Raw genomic sequence first — 21,365 nt, forward strand, 5'->3', positions numbered from 1 at the left:
ATCCACCGTTCCCCAAAGGAAGAAGGCCCAGGACAAGCAGTGCTTTGGTCTATGATGGTCAATGTCTTTACTTCTAAAGTGTACATTGGACTCACTATATATTAACACCAAAAGTGGCTACCTAAAATGGAGTTGTTCTTTTAAAAAACCCAAATTCTCACATTTTTATATAAGATCCAAAATGACATGAAGTTAAACTATACAATGATATGAATAGTATAAACAAATTGCTTTTAGAAAGCAAAATGAAAAAAAAAATTAGCAGTTGTGACTATTGTAAGCCTGGGTTCCATGTCTTTTGAGGCATCGTGACAGAGAGCCAGCACCGAGGGAAGGACCAGTCCCTCTCTGTGGGCACAGGAAGGAACCCAGTCAGATAGAGAGGGTGAACATGGCTGTTAGGACTTCTTACAGTAAGAGGGAAGCAAAGTGGTATCTCCCTGCCCCTCTGGGCCCTTGGTTAGTGGGCCCTAATCTAGGCCCTCTGATTACTCTTCCTTCAAGACCCACAACCTAGAAGAGAGCAAGAGGCAGAGCTGGGTTCAAAATGATCACCTTGCCAATCAAGGTCCTTCTGGGCTTCCCAAGGAGGGCCCTGGCTATCCAGCAATGTCAGTCAACTCCATCCATCTGCCAAGCACCCCTAGTTTCCTTAACCTACTTGCTTCTTCTGCAAGTTCTGTGGCACTTCTTGCTCCACAAGCCCTGTGGGCAGCCAGACACCTAGGGGAACTCTAAGAGGACCCAAAGAACGTTCTGGCCTTTCAAGTAGCTGGATGTTGTCCAGGACACTTTGGCAGCAGAGGACCCCTGGGGGCTAGGCCAGCAGCCAGCCTGACTGGGGCACATGTATTCCCATGGGCTGGGAGGACACTGTGGGGTTAGAGGCTGTTCTGCCCCCCTGGGTATCCAGGCCTGGGAGAGGGCTGGGGCAAGCTAAATGGGGCTGAGCCCCTGACACTTTGGTTCACACAATTCAGGGGGAGGGAGGACACTTGTTTGAATCTACTGGGAAGATCGGGGCTGGGCCCTCTTCCTCCCAGCCCCAGGGAGAAAACAACCCCCTCCTTCCACACCAGCAGTTCTATCTGGCTGAGAGCACAGTCCCCACTACACTTCAGAACCACACTGGGGGGTGGGGGAGAAGGGGACTTCCAAAACAATGAGATTAGCCCTCTGCACAAGCAGGCTATCTTTCCTTCTTTTCCCATGGATGGCACTGTCCCTTGGCTGAGGTATCACAGAAACCTCTCTGCTTCCCACTTCTGGCTGGGCCCACTGATCTCTAGGCAGACTCAGTCCAAAGATTCTGCACACCTTGCCTGTTAGAAAACCTTGGGGTCACATTGCCCCTAGCTGGACCCATGGTTGTGGTCCATGGTCTACCCTCCTGGTCCCCAAAACTACATCACAAAGCTGACCTTCTCCCCAAAACATCAACTTGATGCCCTACCTCTGGGGTCCAGGCCCATCTCCCAGCCCTACCAGGACCATCCTTTTTCCTAACCTGTCTGGGTTCTAATTAGGCTGAAAGATTTGGGAAGGTTGGGCTGGTATCTCCCGTCCTTGAGGCAGGGAGAGGGTACTTGACTTCCAGCCTGGTTCCAATCCTGCAGACACAAGGGAGGCTGATGGCTCTCAAAAAAGCGAATCCTGCAATGGGCAAGAGATTTATGGAATGAGGACTGGCCATTGCAATCTGGCTCCCCCACTGCCAGGCTGATGCCTGGAGTGCTGAGTGCCCACATCCTCCGCCTGCTTAGTCCCCTTCTGACCTCACTCTGAGGGCCTCAGAACATCGAGCTGGTTAGGGGGCTGCCTGGGCTGGGCCTGATGGACGCAGAGCGTTGACTCAGGGCAGGCAGGCGGCTACCTGGTAGGCGCCCTCAGCGGCTGCAGCGGCGGCACTGTGCTGCGCACTGTGCTCTTGCAACAGGGCCACGTCCAGGAAGCGCTCCCCACACCACACGCACTTGAACTGCTGCTCGCGGGCGTGCACGCCCTGGTGCTTGTTGAGATGCTCCCGCTGCTTGAAGGCTTTGTCACAGTTGGGGCACTTGTAGGGCTTCTCTCCCGTGTGCACCCGCCGGTGTCGTTGCAGGTCTGACGCATACTTGAAGCGTTTCTCGCAGTCCGGGCACTTGAGCGGCTTCTCGCGGGCTGGGTCACAACGGTGCTGCACGAACTCGGAGGAGGAGAAGAAGCGGCGCTCGCACATGGTGCAGCGCAGGGGTTTCTCTGCTGCCGAGCAGTGGGCCAGCTGGTGCTTCTGCAGGGCCGACGCCCGCTTGTAGGCCTTGTTGCACACCGGGCACTTGAAGGGCCTCTCCGCTGCGCCTGGCAGGCACTTGTGCCGCAGCAGCTCAGCCGACTGATCGAAGCCCTTCTGGCACACGGGGCACTTGAAGAGAGTCTCAAGGGTGTGCACGTGCTGGTGATAGAGCAGGTGGCTGGGCTGCCCGAAGCCCTTCTCGCACAGCCCGCACTTGAAGGGCTCCTCCGTCTTGTGCGTGCGCCGGTGCCGCATGAGTGCGTACTGCTGCTTGAAGCCCATGGGACACAGGTCGCACTTGAAGGGCCGCTCAGCGCTGTGGGTGCGCTCATGCTGCCGCAGGTCCGACGGCCGCTTGAAGGCCTTCTGGCACTCGCCGCAGCGGAAGGGCCGCTCCCCGCTCGGCGTGCAGGGGTGCTGCAGCAGCTCTGATGACTCTTTGAAATGCAGCTCGCACACGTTACAGCGGAATAGGTGGTGCTCGCCCGAGTGCGCGTACATGTGGCGCACCAGGTGAGAGCGGTGCTTGAAGGTCTTCTCGCAGACCGCGCACTTGTAGGGCCGCTCCGAGCTGTGTGTGCGCTTGTGGTGCACCAGGTGGGAAGACTGGCTGAAGCTCTTGTCGCACAGTGTGCACTTGTACGGCTTCTCGCCCGTGTGGATCCGCTCGTGCCGGGAAAGCTCCGACAGGTGCTTGAAGGGCTTCTGGCAGATGGGGCAGCTGTAGGGCTTGTCAGCCTGTTCTGCTGGGGGGACGGCAGACGGTGGGGGTGCTGCGGGAAGTGATGGGGCCGCAGTGGTGGAAGGCTCAGTTGCCTCGGTGGGCTTGTAGGTCTTCTCACAGATGGAACACTTCACCAGGCCCGTGTGTGCACTGTGGTGCTGAGCCAGCGAGGTAAGCAGTGAGAAGCCCATCTTGCAGACGCCGCAGACAAAAGGCTTCTGCTCAGCCTGCACGCACTGGTGCTCCAGCAGGTCAGTAGCCTGGTGGAAGATCTTGAGACACTGGGTACACTGGAATGAGCGGTCATGGCCTGCCAGGCACTGGTGCTCGTGCGGGCTGGACAGGTGTGCCAGATCATGACCACACACACCGCATTTGGGGCCCGGCTCACCTGCTGCCTGCAGGGGTGCATGTTGTGGGGGCTGTAGGCCTGGATCCGGCTGTAGGAGGATGCCATAGACAGCACAGCCCAGGGGGTTCTCAGCCGTGCCTGGGGGCAGCGTGTGCTCCGCCAGGGCTGGTGGTGGCTCTGCATGGTGCTGTGGTTGCGGCGGCTGCGGCTGCTGCGGCTGTGTCTGTGGTGGCTGCTGCCAGCTTTCTGACATACTTGGGAAGATGAAACAGGGTTTGGAGAGTAAAGGCTTCAGTTTCCCGCTTAAAGTGACCCAACCCAGAGAGAGAAGTTGCCCAATCTCAGGGATGGACAAGGACCTCAGACAAGGCACAGAAGAGGGACTGGTTGGACAGCCCAAGTCATTAACCAAGAAGACAGACTACAGGACAGGAGGGGCTCTTCGAGGCAGGGTCCCAGCAATGCCAGGGAGGCTCTGCCTTCCCCAGTGATTGGCTCTGTAGGGAAGAAAGAAATCATGAGCTTGAGGCAGGAATGAGCAGCTGTTCCCTGGGTCCTCTCCCTGCTCTGACAGCACTCACCACATGAACATAAGCACACGGAGAGAGGTGCTCAGGGCTGGGACACCTGCTTCTTTCATCTGTGACCAAAGTGGTCTGCTGACATCTCAGCTCCTCCAGGCAAAGGGGATGGCAGCTGTATCCACTCCCACCTAGCTCAGTTCCCACCCCTGGGCTAGAGCACCCACGAGTCCCCTCCTGGTTCCTGTCAACCTTCTTTAGCCAGGTGTCTGGGATGTTGACCACAATACTCAGGCTTCCTTGAAGCCTACCAGCTCCTCTCCTACTGCCGCCCTGAAGCAGGATGCTACTGGTCAGGGAAACAGCCTAATGGGCCCAAAAGGCCAGACCTCCTAGGTCTGAGAGCCCACTGGCAAATGGCCTATGGTGGCTAATATTTAGCACAACTACATGGAACCAAAGACCATCCCCCAAACCCTCTCCTGTGAGAGGCTGACCCATACCCTCTCCAATTATCCTGTCATCTTTCCACCATAACAGGATGAATGATCTTTTTTTTTCTTTTTTGTAGAGACAGAGTCTTACTTTATGGCCCTTGGTAGGGTGCCGTGGCATCACACAGCTCACAGCAACCTCCAGCTTCTGGGCTTAAGCGATTCTCTTGCCTCAGCCTCCCGAGTAGCTGGGACTACAGGTGCCCGCCACAGCACCCGGCTATTTTTTTTGTTGTTGCAGTTTGGCCGGGGCTGGGTTTGAACCCGCCACCCTCGGCATATGGGGCCAGCGCCCTACTCACTGAGCCACAGGCGCCACCCAGGATGAATGATCTTATAGGGAACTGAGCCAGTGCATGATGGGAACTAGATGACAGGTCCATAGACCCACCAAGCCTTGAGGTCCACACAGCAGAACTTCCTCACTGTAATGATCTCCTAAAGCAAAAAAAAAAAAAAAAGTCCTAAATCTTCTGAATATGACAGTATTGAGGCCTGCAGGAAAATGTAAGATATTGCACTGGTTTGCACTGGTATGTAGGATGTAGCATGCTAATTACACAGCATTTCTCCTTATCACCCTTCTGGAGACAACCCCCATTCCCCTGCTCCAAGTCTGTTACTGGGTAATGCATGGAAGGTAAAACCCACCCAGTCCAGGCAAATCTCTAACTCACCACTTTGTGGCAGCATAAGGTAATGCCAGTGAGAGGGAGGAACTTTTTAGAATCAGATGCAACCCACTTCCAGGTTCACAGCTCATCTGCCTCTCACATTTAAAAGTTTGTAAGTTTTCTCCTGAGCAGAGAAAGAAGGAAGGGGATGCCTTCACAGGCCAGTCTGGTCTCTAACTGTTCTGCCAACAAACAGAAGAGTCAAGCTAAAAGCTGTCATTCTCAGCATCTTCCGGGAAGGGAGGGAGGAAAGGAGTGTCTGCTCTGGGTGGAGGCAGCAGGTTGCATGAACAATCAGGTACCACTGGATTATCCAAGCCTTCTCAGGACAGATACAGGGAAGGTGGGCTTTTCTGAGCGCTACTACGTTGGGCTGCACCACACAACTGTTTTTCGTTTGGGGGGTTCTTTTTTCTGGCATGAATGCCTGCCAGACCCAGCGACCCCTGGTCTGGTCTCTCAGTCTCATTGCCCACCCTGGCTCTCCTCCAGGGAAAGTGAAGCCCGGAAGCCTCTCTGATCACTCGGCAGGGGAAGGAAGGACGAGGGGAGGGGAGGTAGGGGATGCCCCCACCTGCGCCCCACCTCCAGCCCTTCCTAGTCCCTGGGAAACCGAATGAAAGCCGATCACCTCCCGCCAGCCCTGCCCGCCCGCCCAGCTGGGCTGCTTCTTGTCAGCCCTCGCTCGGGACGGCCGGGCCGGGGCAGCCCGAGCGCGGGGCCCCCTGGACGGCTGGGCCGGCGGAAGGCCCTAGGGCCGCAGGCCGGGCCCAGGAAGCAGCTGCGCGTCGAGGCCAGGCCTGGGCCACCCAGGAGCTCAAAGAGGCTGCCGGGTCGGGTCGGAGGGGCGGAGGAGCGGCCGGGCTGGCTGAGGAAAGGGTGCGGCGGGCGCGGGAGTGGCCCCCAGACCCGGCCCCGGGCGCCCCGCCGCTCACCTGCTCCAGGCCGCCCGCAGGGCCAGGCGCGGGGCGAGCGGCCACCAGCTGCTCTCTCGGCCGCCCCTTTATTCCGGCTCCATCAGCGGCGGCGCGGCCTACGCGCGCTGCCAATCCCCGGCCTCGCGTAGCAGCGGCGGCCGGCCCGGGGGCGGGAGACCGGCAAGCGGCGGCCGGGACGGAGGAAGCGACGTGCGCGGCTAGGGTAGCGGGGCCGGGGCGAGGAGCGCCGGGAGGGCGGGCAGATGGACTGATGGCCTTGCAGAGACGGGCGGACGGGCGGGCGGCGCGAGGGCCAAGGAGGCGGGGCCGAGGGAGGAGCGGCAGCCCAGGCGGCGGCGGCGGGGGCTACGGGAGGAGCGGGCGGCTCAGAGCGAGGCCGCCCCCTGCCGGGGACCCCGCGGCCGGGCCGGGTCGTACAGGCCAGGTGCTCCGGGGGGTTCTCAAGTCGCGGGGCTGGTACGCCTCGGCTAACCTCGGGAGGGCGCTCTGCTCCCTACCACCTTTTTGGGCCTTAGGGGAGGAGGCTCCCGGAGTCCGCCCCAGCCCGACTCTGCACCTGAGGGAGGGGGCTCCTAGACCCTCTGATCCTCTAGAATTGACCCTCCTCTAACTGCTTAACTTAGCTCTTAGAGGAGGAACCCCCGGGGCTCGGACTTTGGGTCAGTTTGAGGAGGGGGTTCTGAGACCTCTGATCTTGGCGCCTGGAGGGCAGGGATCTGCTGAGTCAAGCCCTCTGACCCGGGGACCAACGTGTCTAGGAAGTCTGGTCCTGGGTGTCTGCAGAGCAGCAGAGAGGTAAAGGGAGAGAGCGATCTGTGAAGTGGATACACGAAAGCCGGAGGGCTGTTCCGGGAGGCTCCAGGTAGCCAGCACCCTACAGGCAGGTAGCTGGCAGGCAGCGTGGACCCAGTGGGCTGAGTCTGCTACTGTCCTGCTGGGTTCCGCCCCTCCGGGTCCCGCCCCGAGGCCTGCTAGCTCCGCCCCTGGGAGGGCACTTCCGGCGCAGCGGAACTCCGAGTACCGACTGAGGTTGCCGGCGGATCCCCTCTGTAGTCTCAGACGAGGCCCTATGAGTGCGGCTCCCCTGGTGGGCTACAGTAGCAGCGGCTCCGAGGATGAATCCGAGGCCGGAGTGCGGACCAGGCCCGGGGCTGGGGACCGCTGTCGGTGAGGAGCCAGGAGGGAATCTCTCCGGAGGGGGCAAATTCGCGTGAAACCCCGACCAGACGTGAGGGTTGGCGGGGCGAGGGTGCGGGGCAGCTCCCAGGGAAGGAGAAGGGGGCTCAGGAGGAAGAGAGGAGCCAGAAGACACCTCTGGACAAACTCCCAGTGCCCCCACCTGGCTAGGGCAAGGTTGGGAGATAGGACATGGCGTCGCCGCTGCTCCGCTCTCGCCTGGGGCGCATCGCTATACCATCTTAGGTCTGTTTCCTCATTGGAACACAATTGCAATAATAATATAGTAAGTAATAGCTAAAGCATATAGAGAGCTTTTTCATTCATGCAATTTTTTTTTCATGGAGCACCCACGCGGCGCCAGGGTCAGGTTTGGAAACTCACTAGAGAACAAAGCCATCGAAGACTCTTAATTCCTGGAACTTAGGTTTTTTTAATGCCAGGCCTTGTCTTTCCTGTCAGCATTACAGACATTATCTCAAATGATCTTACAATAGCGCTGTCAGGTAAAAATATATTTTATAAATATAAAATCTGAGGTCCAGAAAGGGGATCCGACTTGTCCAAGATCATAGAGCTAGAAAGTGTTACACCAGCTCAGGCCAGTCCAGCTAGGGAATGTGACCTGTGAACCACACATTGCTGCCTGTCCAAATGTTTCCCTTGGGGACTGTATCCTGCTAAGGTCTGCTTCCAGAATTGGAAGACTCCAATGAGACAATAGTGGGAAACAGCCTTTGTGGATATCTAGAAGCTGCTTTCAGCATCTGGCAGGAAATACACACTCAGAGTTGCTGCTCGTTACAGCTTTCACTGTATGTACAAAGGAGAATATTCCAGGAGGATAAATATGCTTCTTTTCTTTTTCTCTTTCAGTGGCCAGAGCCCTCTTCCCAGTCAGAGGTTGCCAGTACCTGACAGTGTGCTGAACATGTTTCCAGGCACGGAGGAGGGGCCTGAAGATGACAGTGCAAAACATGGGGGACGGGTTCGCACCTTCCCCCATGAGCGTGGCAACTGGGCCACCCATGTCTACATACCGTGTGAGTAATGTGTGAAAGACAAGTGGCTGAGACAAATAGGTGCCACTTGAGGGAGGAATCTGACCTGAACTAGAAGAAAGAAACCAGAAACCTGTGACGTTGGTGGTAGGAAAGATAATGATTCAGCAGGGAGAGAGCAAGTTTCAAGAATTGGGGGTTTTCTATAATCTTGGTATCAGTTTGAACTCATTGCCTAAAATACTTTTTTTTTTTTTTTCTTTTTGGAGACAGTCTCACTCTGTTGCCCCAGATTAGAGTGTGGTGGTGGCACCCTAGCTCACAACAACCTCAACTGCTAGTCTCAAGCAGGCCTCCTGCCTCAGCCTCCCAAGTATCTAAGACTACAGGCACCCACCATATTGCCCAGCTAATTTTTTCTATTTTTTTGTAGAGATGGGGTCTCGTTCTTGCTCGGGCTGGTCTCGAAATCCTGAGCTTAAGGATCCCCCCACCTCAGCCTCTAAGGAGAGCTAGGATTACAGGCATGAGCTACGGCACCCAGCCCTGAAATACTTTTTATTAACCTGGGTATAGTGTTTTCCCTGCTCGTGAGATGATTAAAGGAGTTTTGGGGACAGGGTGTCATCCCAAGGTGTAGCTGGCACATTATTTCCGAGGGAATCTGGGGTGTGCTGGGTTCAAGTTTCACCCCATCCCTGATGAGCCAGTGGCAGACAGAAAATGCCCAGACTTCAGAGTCAGACCTCACACCTCTACTCTAGGTGCCCTTTAGTAGGTTATTAGACTTCTCAGAGCCTCAGCTTCCTCATCTCTAAAATGGGGGTAATAGTAATAACTATCTCTTAGGGTTTTTGTGAAGATTAGAGATAATCTATATCAGGTTCTTTTTTGAGACAGAATCTCACTATGTTGCCCTTGGTAGAGTGCTGTGGCATCATAGCTCACAGCATCCTCAAACTCTTGGGCTTAAGCCATTCTCTCAGCTTCTCACGTAGCTGGGACTACAGGCGCCTGATACAATGCCCAGTTATTTTTTTTGTTGCAGTTATCATTGTTGATTTTAGCTGGCCCAGGCTGGGTTTGAACCCGCCAGCCTCTGTGTATGTGGCTGACGCCTTACCCACTGAGCTATGGGTGTTGCCAGGTTCTTAGCATAGTACACAAAGTGTACTTAACTATTTTGTGTCAGGTCAGGTAAATTCTTGGAACCTTCTTTTCCCTATCTGTAGAATAAGGATGAGATAATTCTCTATACCATATTTGTTCATTGTTAGTACTTAGGAAAGCAGATGGCTTCTGTATATTAACTCTCCTGCAATCTTGCTGTTTATTTGCTCCAAGTCTTTTGTCAATTCTTCAGGATTCTTTTGCATAGGCAATCATGTCATCTGTGAACAAAGGCAGTCTTATTTCTTTCTTCCCAATCTGTATACCTTTTGTTTCCTTTTCTTGTCTTATTGCACTAGCTAGGATTTCCAGTGTGATGTTAAAAAGTAGTTCCAGGCACAGTGATTCTTATCAGCAATCTTAAACTGCTTAGAAGGCTAAGACAGGAAGAGTACTTGAAGTCAAGAGTTCAAGAGCAGCCTGGGCAACATAGTGAGATGCCATGTCTTTAAAAAAATGTTTTTTTTAATTAGCTGGGCATAGCACAGCTATTTGGAAGGTTGAAGTGGGAGGATCACTTGAGCCCAGGAGTTTAGGGTTGCAGGGAGCTATGATTGCTCTAATACACTGAGTCACAGAACAAGACCCATCTGAGGGAGGGAGGAAGGAAGGGTGGATTCTCATCACTACATATGATGTTAGCTGTAGGTTTTTTGTAGACATTCTTTATCAAATTGATAAAGTTCCCCTCTCAGTTTACTGCAAGTTATCATGAATGGATGTTGGATTTTCTCAAATGTGTGATTTTTCTTCTTTAGCCTATTGATAGGATGGATTACATTGATTTTTAAATGTTGAGCCAGTCTTGCATATTTGAAATAAGTCCTACTTAATCATGGCATATTATCCTTCTTATATATTTTTGAGTTTGATTTGCTAATATTTTGTTGAGGATCTTGCATCTATGGCCATGAAAGATATTGGTCTATAATTTTATTTTTTTGTAGTATCTTTGTCTGGTTTTGGTATGAGGGTAATGCTGGCCTCATAGAATGAGTCAGGAAGCATTCTCTCTGCTTCTATCTTCTGAAAGCGATTGGAGAGAATTGGTTTAATTTCTTCCTTAAGTTTCATGGAACTCCCTAGTGAATCCATCTGGACTTGATACTTTGGAAAGTAGTTAATTATTGATACAATTTATTTAATAGATACAGGCCTATTTACATTGTCTATCTTTTGTGACTTTGTCAATTGTGTCTTTCAAAGAATTGTTCCAATTCATTTAGGTAATCAAGTTTGTGGATATATTATTCATAGTATCCCTTGATTACCCTTTGTCCATGGGATCTGTAGTGATGTACCTCTTTCATTTCCGATATTAGTCATTTGTGTCCTCTGTTCTTTTTTCTTTTCTAGCTAGAGGATTAACAATTTTATTGATGTTTTTCGCTAAGGAACCAGCTTTTAGTTTGTTGATTTTTCTCGATTGATTTCCTATTTTCACTTTTATTGATTTCTGCTCTACATGTTTGTTCTGCTTGCTTTGGATTGAATTTGCTGTTCATTTTTCTGATTTCCTAAGGTAGAAGTTTGGATGATTGCTTTTTAGAACTTCTTTTCTAATATGTGCATTCATTGTTATAAATATCCTTCTAAGCACCTCTTTTATTGCATTCCCTAAGTTTTGTGTTTTCATTTCCATTTGGGTCAAAATATTTGTAAATTTCTTTTGAGATTTCATCTTTGACCCATGTGTTATTTACAAGTGTGTTGTTGAATCTCCAGGCATTTGGGGATTTTTCAGTTATCTTTGTGTTACTGATTTCTGAGATCAGACATTAAAAAAACTTCTAGTTTTTTTTAATTCATTATACAGTTCTAATGCCTGTCTCTTCAAACTGTCTTTTGTCCTTTTACTAGATCTTATAATTTTTTCTTGATAGCTGAAAATGCTGTACTGTAGCAAAGGAACTTCTGTAAACAGGCCTGTGGTAATGTATGGTGAGGTGTGGAGGGGAGGGAAGCTTGCTCTCATCCGGTGATCAGATCTTAGTCTTCAGGTGAGTCTGTGCCTCTGGACTGAACTTCCACGTGCTTCTCAGATTTTTCCCCCTCTTAGGTGGAACAGAGTGGCAGGGGGATCTGCAGTTGGGGTTTCACTTCCCCCATGTCAGTTAGTGTCTAATAAAACACCAACAGGTTAGGCTCTGATTAAATAGTTTCTCCTTTTTAAGGACAGAAATTACTTTCTGTGAAGAAAAATAGAATTCTCTGTGAACTTCAAAATGGTTCCTTTTGCCCTCCACCTGCCAGAAGCACAGGGAATTTCTCTCCCGTATTCAGTATGATAACCTGATAGAGGTCCAGAAGATAAACCTCAACAAAGTATAGGAGTTCCCCATGACTGGGTACCCCTGGCATATTTAACTCTCAGATTTGCACACACTGAGTCTCCGGCAATGTGTTCATTACAGTTCCAGTTTCTCTGCCAGGACCCTGGCTCCTGCAGAGGTTTCAGCTGTGGGTTTCTGATCTGGTCTGGTAATCTGTGAGTGTCAGTATTCACCTGTTGGTCTCCCTGATTCGGAGGGCAGCCACTTACCCTGTGCCCTCACTTCTCCTGTAGAACTAGGAACAGTTGCTTGTTCAACATTTTACTTGTTGTTAGGACAAAGGGGTGACTTCCAAGCTTCTTACATGCTGGACCAGAAACCAGAAGTTCCCTACCTGTTTCTTGTTTACTTGAGTTATTTTTAATGAGTATGTGTTACTTCTATAACCAGAAATGCTTAGTAAAACGTTATGGGAATACAGAGACATAGTAACTCCCAAAGCAACTTTTTCCCCAAACCCAGAGTAATCAGAACCTCTCTGCCTTCTGGATTCCTTCCTTTAGCCAAGAGAACAGCCCACCCTTTCCCTCTTCCCCTGCAGATGAAGCCAAGGAGGAGTTCCTGGATCTGCTTGATGTGTTGCTGCCCCATGCCCAGACTTACGTGCCCCGGCTGGTGAGGATGGAGGCATTCCACCTCAGCCTGTCCCAGAGCGTGGTTCTGCGCCACCACTGGATCCTCCCCTTCGTGCAGGCTCTGAAAGACCGAATGGCCTCCTTTCATAGGTGAGGGCTTCCTTCTGCTTCTCAGCTCCTCCCCTGCAAGGCTCCTCCTCCTTTTCTGAGCTACCGTTGGGAGGAAAGTGTGGGGCGTGTATTGCACCAGCAAGCAGGCCCAACCCAAAGGGTTGAACATGGGACATCTGAGAATACCTGCTGTATATCTTATCCTGCGTGACCTCAGGCACACCCTGCAAGCTCTTGTATCTGCTATATAGGAAAAACTGCTCTTCTTCTGTATACTCTCACTCAGGATTTCCATCACTTCTGTGACATGTGGAGTTTTTTTTCTCTGTGTATGTGTGTTATCAGGACTTTCTTGATCACCCAACCCAAAGTGGCTTAAACCAAAGGAGAATTTATAGGCCGGTGTCACTAAAAGGTTCAGAGATGGCACTGGCTTCAGCATGCGTGGATGAGGGTGACTAGAAGATGTCAGATGGCACCGGACTCTCATCTCATCTCTGTCCCCCTCTGTGGTGGCTTCCCTCTCAACAATGACAAAGGAAGCCACCAGCATCTCCAGGCTGATGGTCTACCAGCCTGGAAAGACAGCCCTGTTTTCTAATTGGTTTCAGCAAAAGTCACAGGAATAACTCATCTGACTCAGCTTACCTGCTCTCCCTTTGTGAGTAACAAGTTAACCCTTTCCGCTTCTACATGAGAGCACTTTTCTTATCCTGCTGAAGCTCTGGTCCCTGGATATAGGTGTCAGTTGTGTTACTTATGGTGAAAATGACTGACTGGCACCCAGCGTCTGGACTGGGAAATCCGAGTGAATGGGGCCATGGCTTTGGGCTTCGCCACATGCAGTGGTTCTTGTGCTGTGCAAGAGCCTCACTGGGTCCTCTAGACTCTAGAGACTTTGTCTGAGGGCCATTGCTAGAGATATGGGTCCCAGTGGGGTGTACATGTGGCCTGTTCTCTTGCTCACTAGGGAACCAGAGAATAGCATGTGGGCCATTGGGTGGCTCCCTCTGAGGAAATGGATCTGATGTCGCCCTGCTGGCACACAGTGTTTTCTGCCCTGTGTCCTCAGTGAAGCCAGGCCAGGTGTGTTTTCTTCAAGTTTGATTGTCTGCTTGGGCCTAAGATGACCAAGAATGGGCAGCACACCCCCAATTCTATTGCTGAGACTGAGGAAGTATCATGCTTTGAATGGCCAGGCCTGGGTCAGGTGCCCACCTCTGGCACAGGTTGGAGAGCAGCCCTCCAACACAAGGGTAATAAGAGAAAGGGTGTTGGTCGGGCACAAACATCCAGTGTCCACTCAGGGATTTTTGTCAGACACCTTGCAGAACTCTATCAAAAATCTATGCTTAACCAAACTCCATCATGGTGGTTCTATCATCCTTTACATTTTCCAAAAAATTGATGCATTAGGAAGCTGAAGGCTGTCTGGGGAAACAGAAAGTTGATTGACTGACTGACTGACTGACTTTCTGTCCTTGGAAAAATTGTGAGACTCTACCTAGCATACCGAAGTATCATGTACCTCAGTCGGGGTGAGACCCTTTGCCTGGGGGATATAAAATGAATTGCCTAGTTGGCCCATGAACAACAGGCAATCAGTCTGTCCCTCTGAGATGTCTAGTGTCCCACAGTCAGAACCAGCTAAAGTCAAAACACTACCCACTTGAGCCTAACTGGTCCCTGTGTTACTGATCTGAGGGGTAGTAAGTGGGTAGGTATTTCTGCCTTGATTTCAAACCAACAGAGACCCACTTTCCCCACTAAAGGGTCATAGGTGAGAACAAAGATTTTAAAATCAGGCAGACTGAGGTTCAAGTCTGGCTCACTGAATTCACTTTCACCAAGCGTCAGTTTTCTTGTCTGTAAAGTGGGTGTAGTTGTAGTACCCGCCTTACGGAGCTATGTGATGATTCCACAAGCTGATATGCATGAAGCCTTGAGCTCAGCCCCTGGAACACAAGAAATGTTCTCATTGTTGGTTAGACTAAATCTGAAGGATCTTTTCTTAACCTGCAAGAAATAAATTGGCCCTTAAATGATCTATTATCACCTACCTGATGAAAAAGACATTCTCAGTTCCCATCAGTGAAGTTGAGGTTATCTCAAACTGTTCATTGAAAGGAATTGCTATTAACAAAGTGAAATTTTAGCTAGCATCTGGATGCTGCTGCTATGTGTTGCTTGGACTGGGTTCAACGCACCCCCTGTATAATGGGGTGACAACATTAAGTATAAAATGAGTTAACTCCATTTTCAAAGGGCATTTTTAACATAAACTTTTTTTGGTTTTTTGTTCTTGTTCTTCTTTCTGAAATATGATCTTTCTCCTTCTAAATTTCAGATTCTTCTTTATTGCCAACCAAGTAAAGATTTATACCAATCAAGAGAAAACCAGGTGGGTCCCCTTCAACCCTAGTCACCATCTAAAGGAAATTCTTTGGTGCATATATTAGGAGGGTGCTTTGCTTCTGGGTCTGTTTGTACCCAGTTTTTTGTTTGTTTTAACCAGCTCTATGACTACAAAGACAGATGTTTCCAAATCTTAACCTTTCATTAAGAAAAATAAATGGGGGAAGATGGGGAGATGGTTGAGAAAACCATCTTGGTTTAGTGAAAAAAGCCTGTGAAAGTCAGAAAATCTGTTCCTGTCCAGCCGTATCCCCAGTGTGACATTTGGCCTGTACCTTCCCCTCTGTGACCTTCCATTTCCACACCAACACCCCACCTATTCATCCATCATTGGACAGTTGTGAGACACAGATGAGCCCAGGTGGGACTTTGAAGAGTTAAAAGCAGTAAAGTGTGAAGTGTAGATGAACCTAAGAGGGAATTATCATCAAGCCTTCAAAGCGAGCCTCCCTGTGTGGTGCACTTCACTTCTGACAGGAGGGCTCCTTCAGTCATTCATTCCTTACTACACACGTTCGTTAGCAGCCACTTGCCAGGCATTTGCCATATGCTAAAGATTAAGCAGTAAAAGGGTAGACACAGCTCCTGCTCCCTGTGATCTTACATCCTGCAGGAGAGACCAATAAGAACTAAGTAAAAAAGTTAATAACTATAGTGTGATACAATCAATAATCAGGAGCAGGTGGCCAAGGAGGGTACCAGGGAAGTGGCCAGAGAGATGGCATTTGATGGTGGTCTGAGGATGAAAAGGAGCCAACTTTGGGAAGAGCTTCAAGCAGAGGACACAGCAAGCAAAGTGATTCTGAGGCAGGGAAAGACTTGGAAAGACTTCGGATGTTTGAGGAAGCCTAATGTAGATCTGGGGGAGCATGTGGAAGAGGGGTCAGAGATGATTGGGCAGGGTTAGTTCATGCAGGGCCTTCAAGGTCAAGTAAGAAGTTTGGATTTTCAACCAATGGAAGCCATTGGAGGAATTTGAACAGGGGAGAGGCTTGATCTGATTTATGTTTATAAATGTTGGTCTGTGACTATGGAGTCTGGAGAAAAGATACAGGGCACTAAGGGTAGATGCAGGGAGACCAGAGGGGGCAGGTGTCATTCAGGCGAGGAACCAGCGAGGGGCTGCATTAGAGTGATGGCAGTGGGAAAGCCAAGAAGTGGGCATATCTAAAATACATTGCACACAGAAACAACTGGAATCGCCCGTGGGCTGGATTTGTGCAAAGTAAGGGGAAGAATGAAAGTTGATTCTTGGGTTTGGAGTTTGAACAGTTGGCCCCATTTTCTGTGGCAGGAACACTGGTGGGATGAAAATCAGAAGGTCTGCTTTGTACCTGTTAGGTTTTGCTGCCTGTTAGACCCCCAGGTGGAAACGTCACATATGCAGTGGGGTATCCAGTAGAGGTAGCAGCTGGAGGGAGAAATACGGGTGTCGTCGGCCTATGCAGTAGAGTGGGGTGGAGTGGGTCAGCTTCGGGACAGTGCAAATGGGGAAGATCAGACAGCTGAGGAAGGAGCTCTGCAGCCCTTCTGGGCTGAGAGGTTGGAGAGATGAGAGGGTAGGAAGCCAGAGGTAAGATCAAAGCAGGACTGTGTCTTGGAAGCTAAGGGAGAAAAGAGTTTCATGGAAGAAAGAGTCAACTATGTCAGACAGTGCTGAGCAGTTAATATGCAGATAGAGAAGTATCTGTTGGGTTCAGTAACATGGAGGTCATCGGCCGCTTTGACAGGAGCACTTCCAGCAAAGGCAAACAAATCATCTTTGGAAAAGTTTTACTGAAAACAGGGTGGGGGCTGGCTGAAGATGTGGGTTTAGGGCAGGGTGAGTGCCTGTGGGGCAGGGCAGTGGATGCAGACAGCAAAGTCCTTGAGGAGTTGGTTGCAATGAGATTGATGACAGAACAGGGATGCAGACGTTTCTGGCTTTGGAGACTTAGCAGTGGCCGAGAGGGAGGAGAGATGTGTGGGTTATAACTGGGGAAGGAGGGCTTAAAGGTGGGGGGTCGGGGAGGGTTGAGAGAGTTGGCTGGTAGAGCAGGAAAGCGAGCTTCTGAGGGAGATGGAGTGGGGCCCATGGCCCAGGCCTCTGGCTCATCCTCTGCCACAACTCAGGTAGTTTGTGTTCTCAGAGGCTGCATCTCACGCCCATGTTGTCACTACTTCTTCCCCTCCCCAGGACCTTTGTTGGGCTCGAGGTCACCTCAGGGCATGCCCAGTTCCTGGACCTAGTTTCAGAGGTAGACAGAGTCATGGAGGAATTCAACCTTACCACTTTCTACCAGGTAATGAACAAGGCTGTTGCTTCTCCATTGGCCCATCTATAACTTGGATAAAACCATCCTCAAAGAAGTCCTCATGAGTGGCAAACTGAAGAGGCCTGCAGCACTTTCCCATGCAGGGGGTCCCAAATGCCAGCCTTCAGACAACACACACCCCTGGAAATTGAGGGGTCTGAGGTATAGACAGATTTCTAAGAAATCTTGTATCATATCTTACACATACTCAAGGTTTGTACCTTTTCCATAATGTATCCGTGTTTGTTTTTATGTTTTTAAGAAGTGGTTATCAAAAAACAGATGCTCCAGGAGGAGGAATTGTACCTTCAGTTCCTTCCTGCACCTTGCCCAGTGCCCTCCAAAGATATTTGGACTCTAAGTTGACCATCAAGGTTTTGAAGGGCCATTAGCTTCATTTGATATATTTTTTAAAACAATGTTGAAGTATGTAAGTATGAAATTGAATGAAGACAATTATCTTTTCTTCAAAATTATAGACATTTGGGTTTTTTTTTTTCATTTCGTCTGAAAAGTATGGCATCTACAAGAATGTCCTAGATCAGAAAACAGAGTAAAAGCCTGGATTTTCCTCTATGACCCCATATTTAATGACTCTCTATATTTAAAGGAAAGCCTGTGAGAATAGGACAGTCTTAGCTCAGGCTGCCATAACAAAATACCATAGACTGGTAGCTTAGACAACAGAAATTTAGTTTTGCACAGTTCTAGTAGCTAGAAGTCCAAGATCAGCATGGTTGGTATCTGGTAAGGGCTATTCCTGGCTTATAGACAGCAGGCTTCTAGCAGTGTCCTTACTTGGTGATAAGAGGGGGAGGCAGGAGAAGAGGGAGAAAGACAGACAAATAGCCAGAGAGATTGAGATTGCAGTGTACAGGCTTTCCGGTTTTCTTATAAGGGCACTAATCCCATCATGAGGACCACACCCTCATGACCTCATCTAACCCTAATTATTTCTCTAAGGCCCATCCCTAAATGCTATCACACTGGGAGATAGGGCTTCATGAATTTAAGGGAAGCCCAAATTCTGTAGCAAGGACCAACTCTAGACTATTTTGTCTGTCTCTGCAATGTTCCTGGGATCAACACTGAGGGATCCAGGCTAGGGCTCCAGCTCATGGAATACCATGACAGCTCTGTCACAGAGCTGCTCTGAGGTTAGGCCTGCCAGGGCCTTCAGGTGACTGCCTGCCTTCCTGCTTTTCCTCTCCAGGACCCTTCGTTCCACATCAGTCTGGCCTGGTGTGTGGGTGATGCAAGTCTCCAGCTAGAAGGGAAGTGCCTGCAGGAATTACAGGTGAATGCCCAGGGTGGGAACACAAAAGGTGCTGAACGCCAGAAATGATAGGAGTGATGTTGGGAGGGGAAAGTTTAGGCATCTAAACCCAAATCCCTGGGAAGCAGATGACATGGCAGGAGACCCTAACTTGTTACCTTGCTACTCATACTGTGGTCCCCAGACCAACAGCATCAGCATCACCTGGGAGCTGATTAATAATGGGGACTCCAAAGAAATCAGAATTGCATTGTAACAAGATCGCTAGGGATTTACGTGCACATTAAAATTTGAGAACCCCTGCCTCAGAACACAGATCCGTGAGGAGGCTGCAGGCCTGAAGTCCTCACCTCCCACCCAGAGGTCAAAGGGTTGCATCTTGCAGATACTGGAAATGAGTGAAATGTGCTAGGAATAAGGATATCCAGCCCCCCAGAGCCTATCGTATTTTGATAAGTAGGTGACGTATTTCACTTTCCCATCTCTGCCCTTGGAGAACAGTGTATGCACAGTAGTAAATGGCAGCTGATTCTCCGCCTCTGGTAGCGGAGCCAGGAGGGAGTTTGGCCATGCGCCAGAAATACACATTTTTATGTGTAATCTCCCAGTTTTCAAATGTTGGCGAACTAATTTGGATTTTTAAAAAACATGTAAGCCAAACAAACATGTGCAGGCTGTATACAGCCCATGGACTGTCATCAAGAAGCCATCTCATTCTTGGCCTGAAGGCTAGAGGTAGCAAAGAACTCTGGTTTCTGGCCCCAGCAGACCTGAGTCCTGCTCCTGGTTTTAATTGGTTTCTGTAACCCAGGGCTCTGAGCAGCCATATCCTCATCTGTGAAGTTGAAATGACAGGACCAACCCCACAAGATTATAGAGGTGATTAGACAAGACAGCTAATGCAGAGCCCTTGGGTCCCTCAGCCTCTGAAGGAGTTGGGGAGGCTGGTTTTGTTTGCTGTGCCCTCTGGGTCCTGGATTTTCTTTAACGTGACTATCCTCTCCTGGCTGCTGGTTTAAGGAAATTGTGGATGAGTTTGAGGATGCTGAGATGCTGCTACGTGTGCACACTGAGCATGTCCGCTGCAAATCTGGGAACAAGTTCTTCTCGATACCTTTGAAGTGAGCCCCAGAAGCCTTACTTTCCTGGGCCCCTCTGCAGGCCAGCAGAGACAGAGAAGAGGGCTGGAACGGATTGGAATGCTTCTAGCCTCCCGAGAGGAGGTACTGCAGCCTGGCAGGAGGTGTAGTCACTCCTCATCCTCCCTGGGGCTGGTTCTCTCTCTCTGTCCTGGCCCTTTTGGGTTGCAGGTTGAGAGCTACTGTATTGTGATCATTCACACAAATTGCCAGTAGAGGGCATCCTGGGCATCCTAATTCTTGCCCTGTGGTGATTAAGCCAAAAAAAAAAAAAAAAATGGGGCTACCAGTGAGCCCACCCATACTCAGCCAGAATCCCCACTGTAGTCCCTCAGATGAATAGCCTCTCCCTCTCCTCCCCCTTTTCCCCAGTTCAGCAGTTTGTGTTTTGATGCCATTGGCCTCATCATGCCATGGCTCATCTCTAGTCAAGCCAGGACACAGGGCGCTTCCATAGATGTCACCCTGCTTCCTTGAAGAGTATCATTTTCATTTATTTACTTTTAATCTTACCCTCCTCCTGTGCCAGCAGAGGCCGTTTCAGGGCCAAGGTACAGGGTGCTAATTTGTGGTTCAGCACCAGCTTTCTCCATTCTTTCCTCCCACTCACCCCCAGCCAGGTGCCCGGGGAGACTTGAGCAGATGTTTCATTTTGGCCTGGCTGGTGGCTGAAAGCCAGGCCGCCAACACACTGTGACCTCTGGCTTTCCCAAAGAGGCAGAGAAGGGCCTTCCCCCAGCCAGAGTTCTCCTGTTGCCTCCTCCTACAGGCATTCTGAGGTGGAACACAGCAGGCAGGGGATGTGCAGGATTTTTATTTTATTCTATTTATTTACTTTTCTTTTTTGAGACAGTCCCACTCTGTCCCCCTGGGTAGAGTGCTATGACGCATCATGGCTCACAGCAACCTCAAACTCTTGGGCTAAGACAGTCTTCTTGCCTCAGCTCCTGTGTAGCTGGGACTATAGGTTTTTTATTTTTTAGTAGAGGCGAGGTCTCACTCTTGCTCAGGCTGGTCTAGAACTCCTCAGCTCAAGCAATCCACTGCCTCAGCCTCCCAAAGTGCTAGGATTATAGACTGACCCACCCTGCCCAGCCCAGGATTTTCATTTTTGATTAAGCCTTCCTTAGGACAAAGGACCAGTCCCTCCAGTTGTCATCTGGATTTCTGGTGATGGATGAAGAAATCTCTTAATGTTATGAATTATGTTCAACAAATAAAAATTACACTTTTTTATTTTGGCTCTTGTTTTGGACCACTTGTATTCAACATGGTGGAAAATAACTTTCCTCCTCCCCCACCCTCTCTGGCTGCCCTTCACAGTTTAGGAGGAATCTCTGCTCTGACCTCTAACGTGGCCTTGAGAGGCATTCATGATGCTTTGGTAAAATGAGGGTGGGGTTACCTAGCCTGCCAGGCCCACACCCAGAGGTCATACACACCACATCTAGCCCAGGGCTTGGCACATGGCAGGGGGTCACCACCCCATTCCTCACCAGTATAAGCATAGACATTTAGACCTAATACTGCTTTGCTACTTACTAAGAGCTTCCTAGGACCTTCTATTTCTCTCAATAACCCTGCTGAAAATTAAACAGGGTAGGAATAAAGGTTCTGCTTTTACAGTAGAACAGGTCAAATCAATTCTTGGAGTCAAATGAGAATTCAGAAATAAGAGCCTGACTCAGCCCTAACCGCACCTCCAGCTCTGGGCCAGGCCTAGTAAATCCCTGCACACTGCCCTGTGGTCAGGCCTTGGGCTCATGGAAGCCTGAGGGAAAGGTGTGGAGAGAGGGGCCTGTTGCTCTGGCTTCCACTATGCCCCTGCAACTCTGCCCTTCCTGGCCCAGGTTCCCAGTCATTGCCCTGGAAAACCCAGAAATCATATCCTGCATCTTGT

The 21,365-nt window shown here is 50.2% G+C and overlaps 2 protein-coding genes across 9 annotated transcripts; one reads left to right on the top strand and one right to left on the bottom strand.

The window, feature by feature from the left end:
• Positions 1–45: 45 nt before the first annotated feature.
• ZNF319 (zinc finger protein 319) lies at positions 46–6,245 on the bottom strand. 5 transcript variants are annotated; one of them, XM_053602830.1, is made up of 3 exons: positions 5,973–6,104; positions 4,755–4,801; positions 46–3,845 (listed from the first exon to the last, which is right to left on the bottom strand). In XM_053602830.1, the coding sequence occupies exon 3, from the start codon at positions 3,599–3,601 to the stop codon at positions 1,853–1,855; it is 1,749 nt and encodes a 582-aa protein (XP_053458805.1). In that variant the 5' UTR covers positions 3,602–3,845; positions 4,755–4,801; positions 5,973–6,104; the 3' UTR covers positions 46–1,852. The 5 variants fall into 5 exon arrangements, with proteins under 5 accessions (XP_053458805.1, XP_053458781.1, XP_053458801.1 ...); XM_053602806.1 differs by having other exon boundaries at positions 4,666–4,801; XM_053602826.1 differs by having other exon boundaries at positions 4,455–4,801.
• Positions 6,246–6,895: 650 nt separating this feature from the next.
• On the top strand, positions 6,896–20,701 carry USB1 (U6 snRNA biogenesis phosphodiesterase 1). Of its 4 annotated transcripts, none has more exons than XM_053602849.1 (7): positions 6,896–7,142; positions 8,028–8,194; positions 12,197–12,380; positions 14,689–14,742; positions 16,933–17,038; positions 18,264–18,347; positions 19,347–20,701. In XM_053602849.1, exons 1-7 carry the CDS (start codon positions 7,045–7,047, stop codon positions 19,449–19,451), a joined length of 798 nt encoding a protein of 265 aa, XP_053458824.1. In that variant the 5' UTR covers positions 6,896–7,044; the 3' UTR covers positions 19,452–20,701. The 4 variants fall into 4 exon arrangements, 2 of the variants coding, with proteins under 2 accessions (XP_053458824.1, XP_053458839.1); XM_053602864.1 differs by having other exon boundaries at positions 7,080–7,203; XR_008382518.1 differs by lacking the exon at positions 19,347–20,701 and having other exon boundaries at positions 16,933–17,480.
• Positions 20,702–21,365: the final 664 nt, after the last annotated feature.

The sequence above is a fragment of the Nycticebus coucang genome, chromosome 2 (genome assembly GCF_027406575.1).
Source record: "Nycticebus coucang isolate mNycCou1 chromosome 2, mNycCou1.pri, whole genome shotgun sequence".
Taxonomy (NCBI): Eukaryota; Metazoa; Chordata; class Mammalia; order Primates; family Lorisidae; genus Nycticebus; species Nycticebus coucang.

Excerpts from the sequence above, each read along its gene's own strand:
- ZNF319 (XM_053602838.1), bottom strand. The coding sequence starts at position 3,601 with ATGTCAGAAAGCTGGCAGCAGCCACCACAGACACAGCCGCAGCAGCCG.
- USB1 (XM_053602849.1), top strand. The coding sequence starts at position 7,045 with ATGAGTGCGGCTCCCCTGGTGGGCTACAGTAGCAGCGGCTCCGAGGAT. Across the intron at positions 8,195-12,196 it reads CACCCATGTCTACATACCGT|ATGAAGCCAAGGAGGAGTTC; the intron begins GTGAGTAATGTG and ends CTTCCCCTGCAG. Across the intron at positions 18,348-19,346 it reads AGTGCCTGCAGGAATTACAG|GAAATTGTGGATGAGTTTGA; the intron begins GTGAATGCCCAG and ends TGCTGGTTTAAG.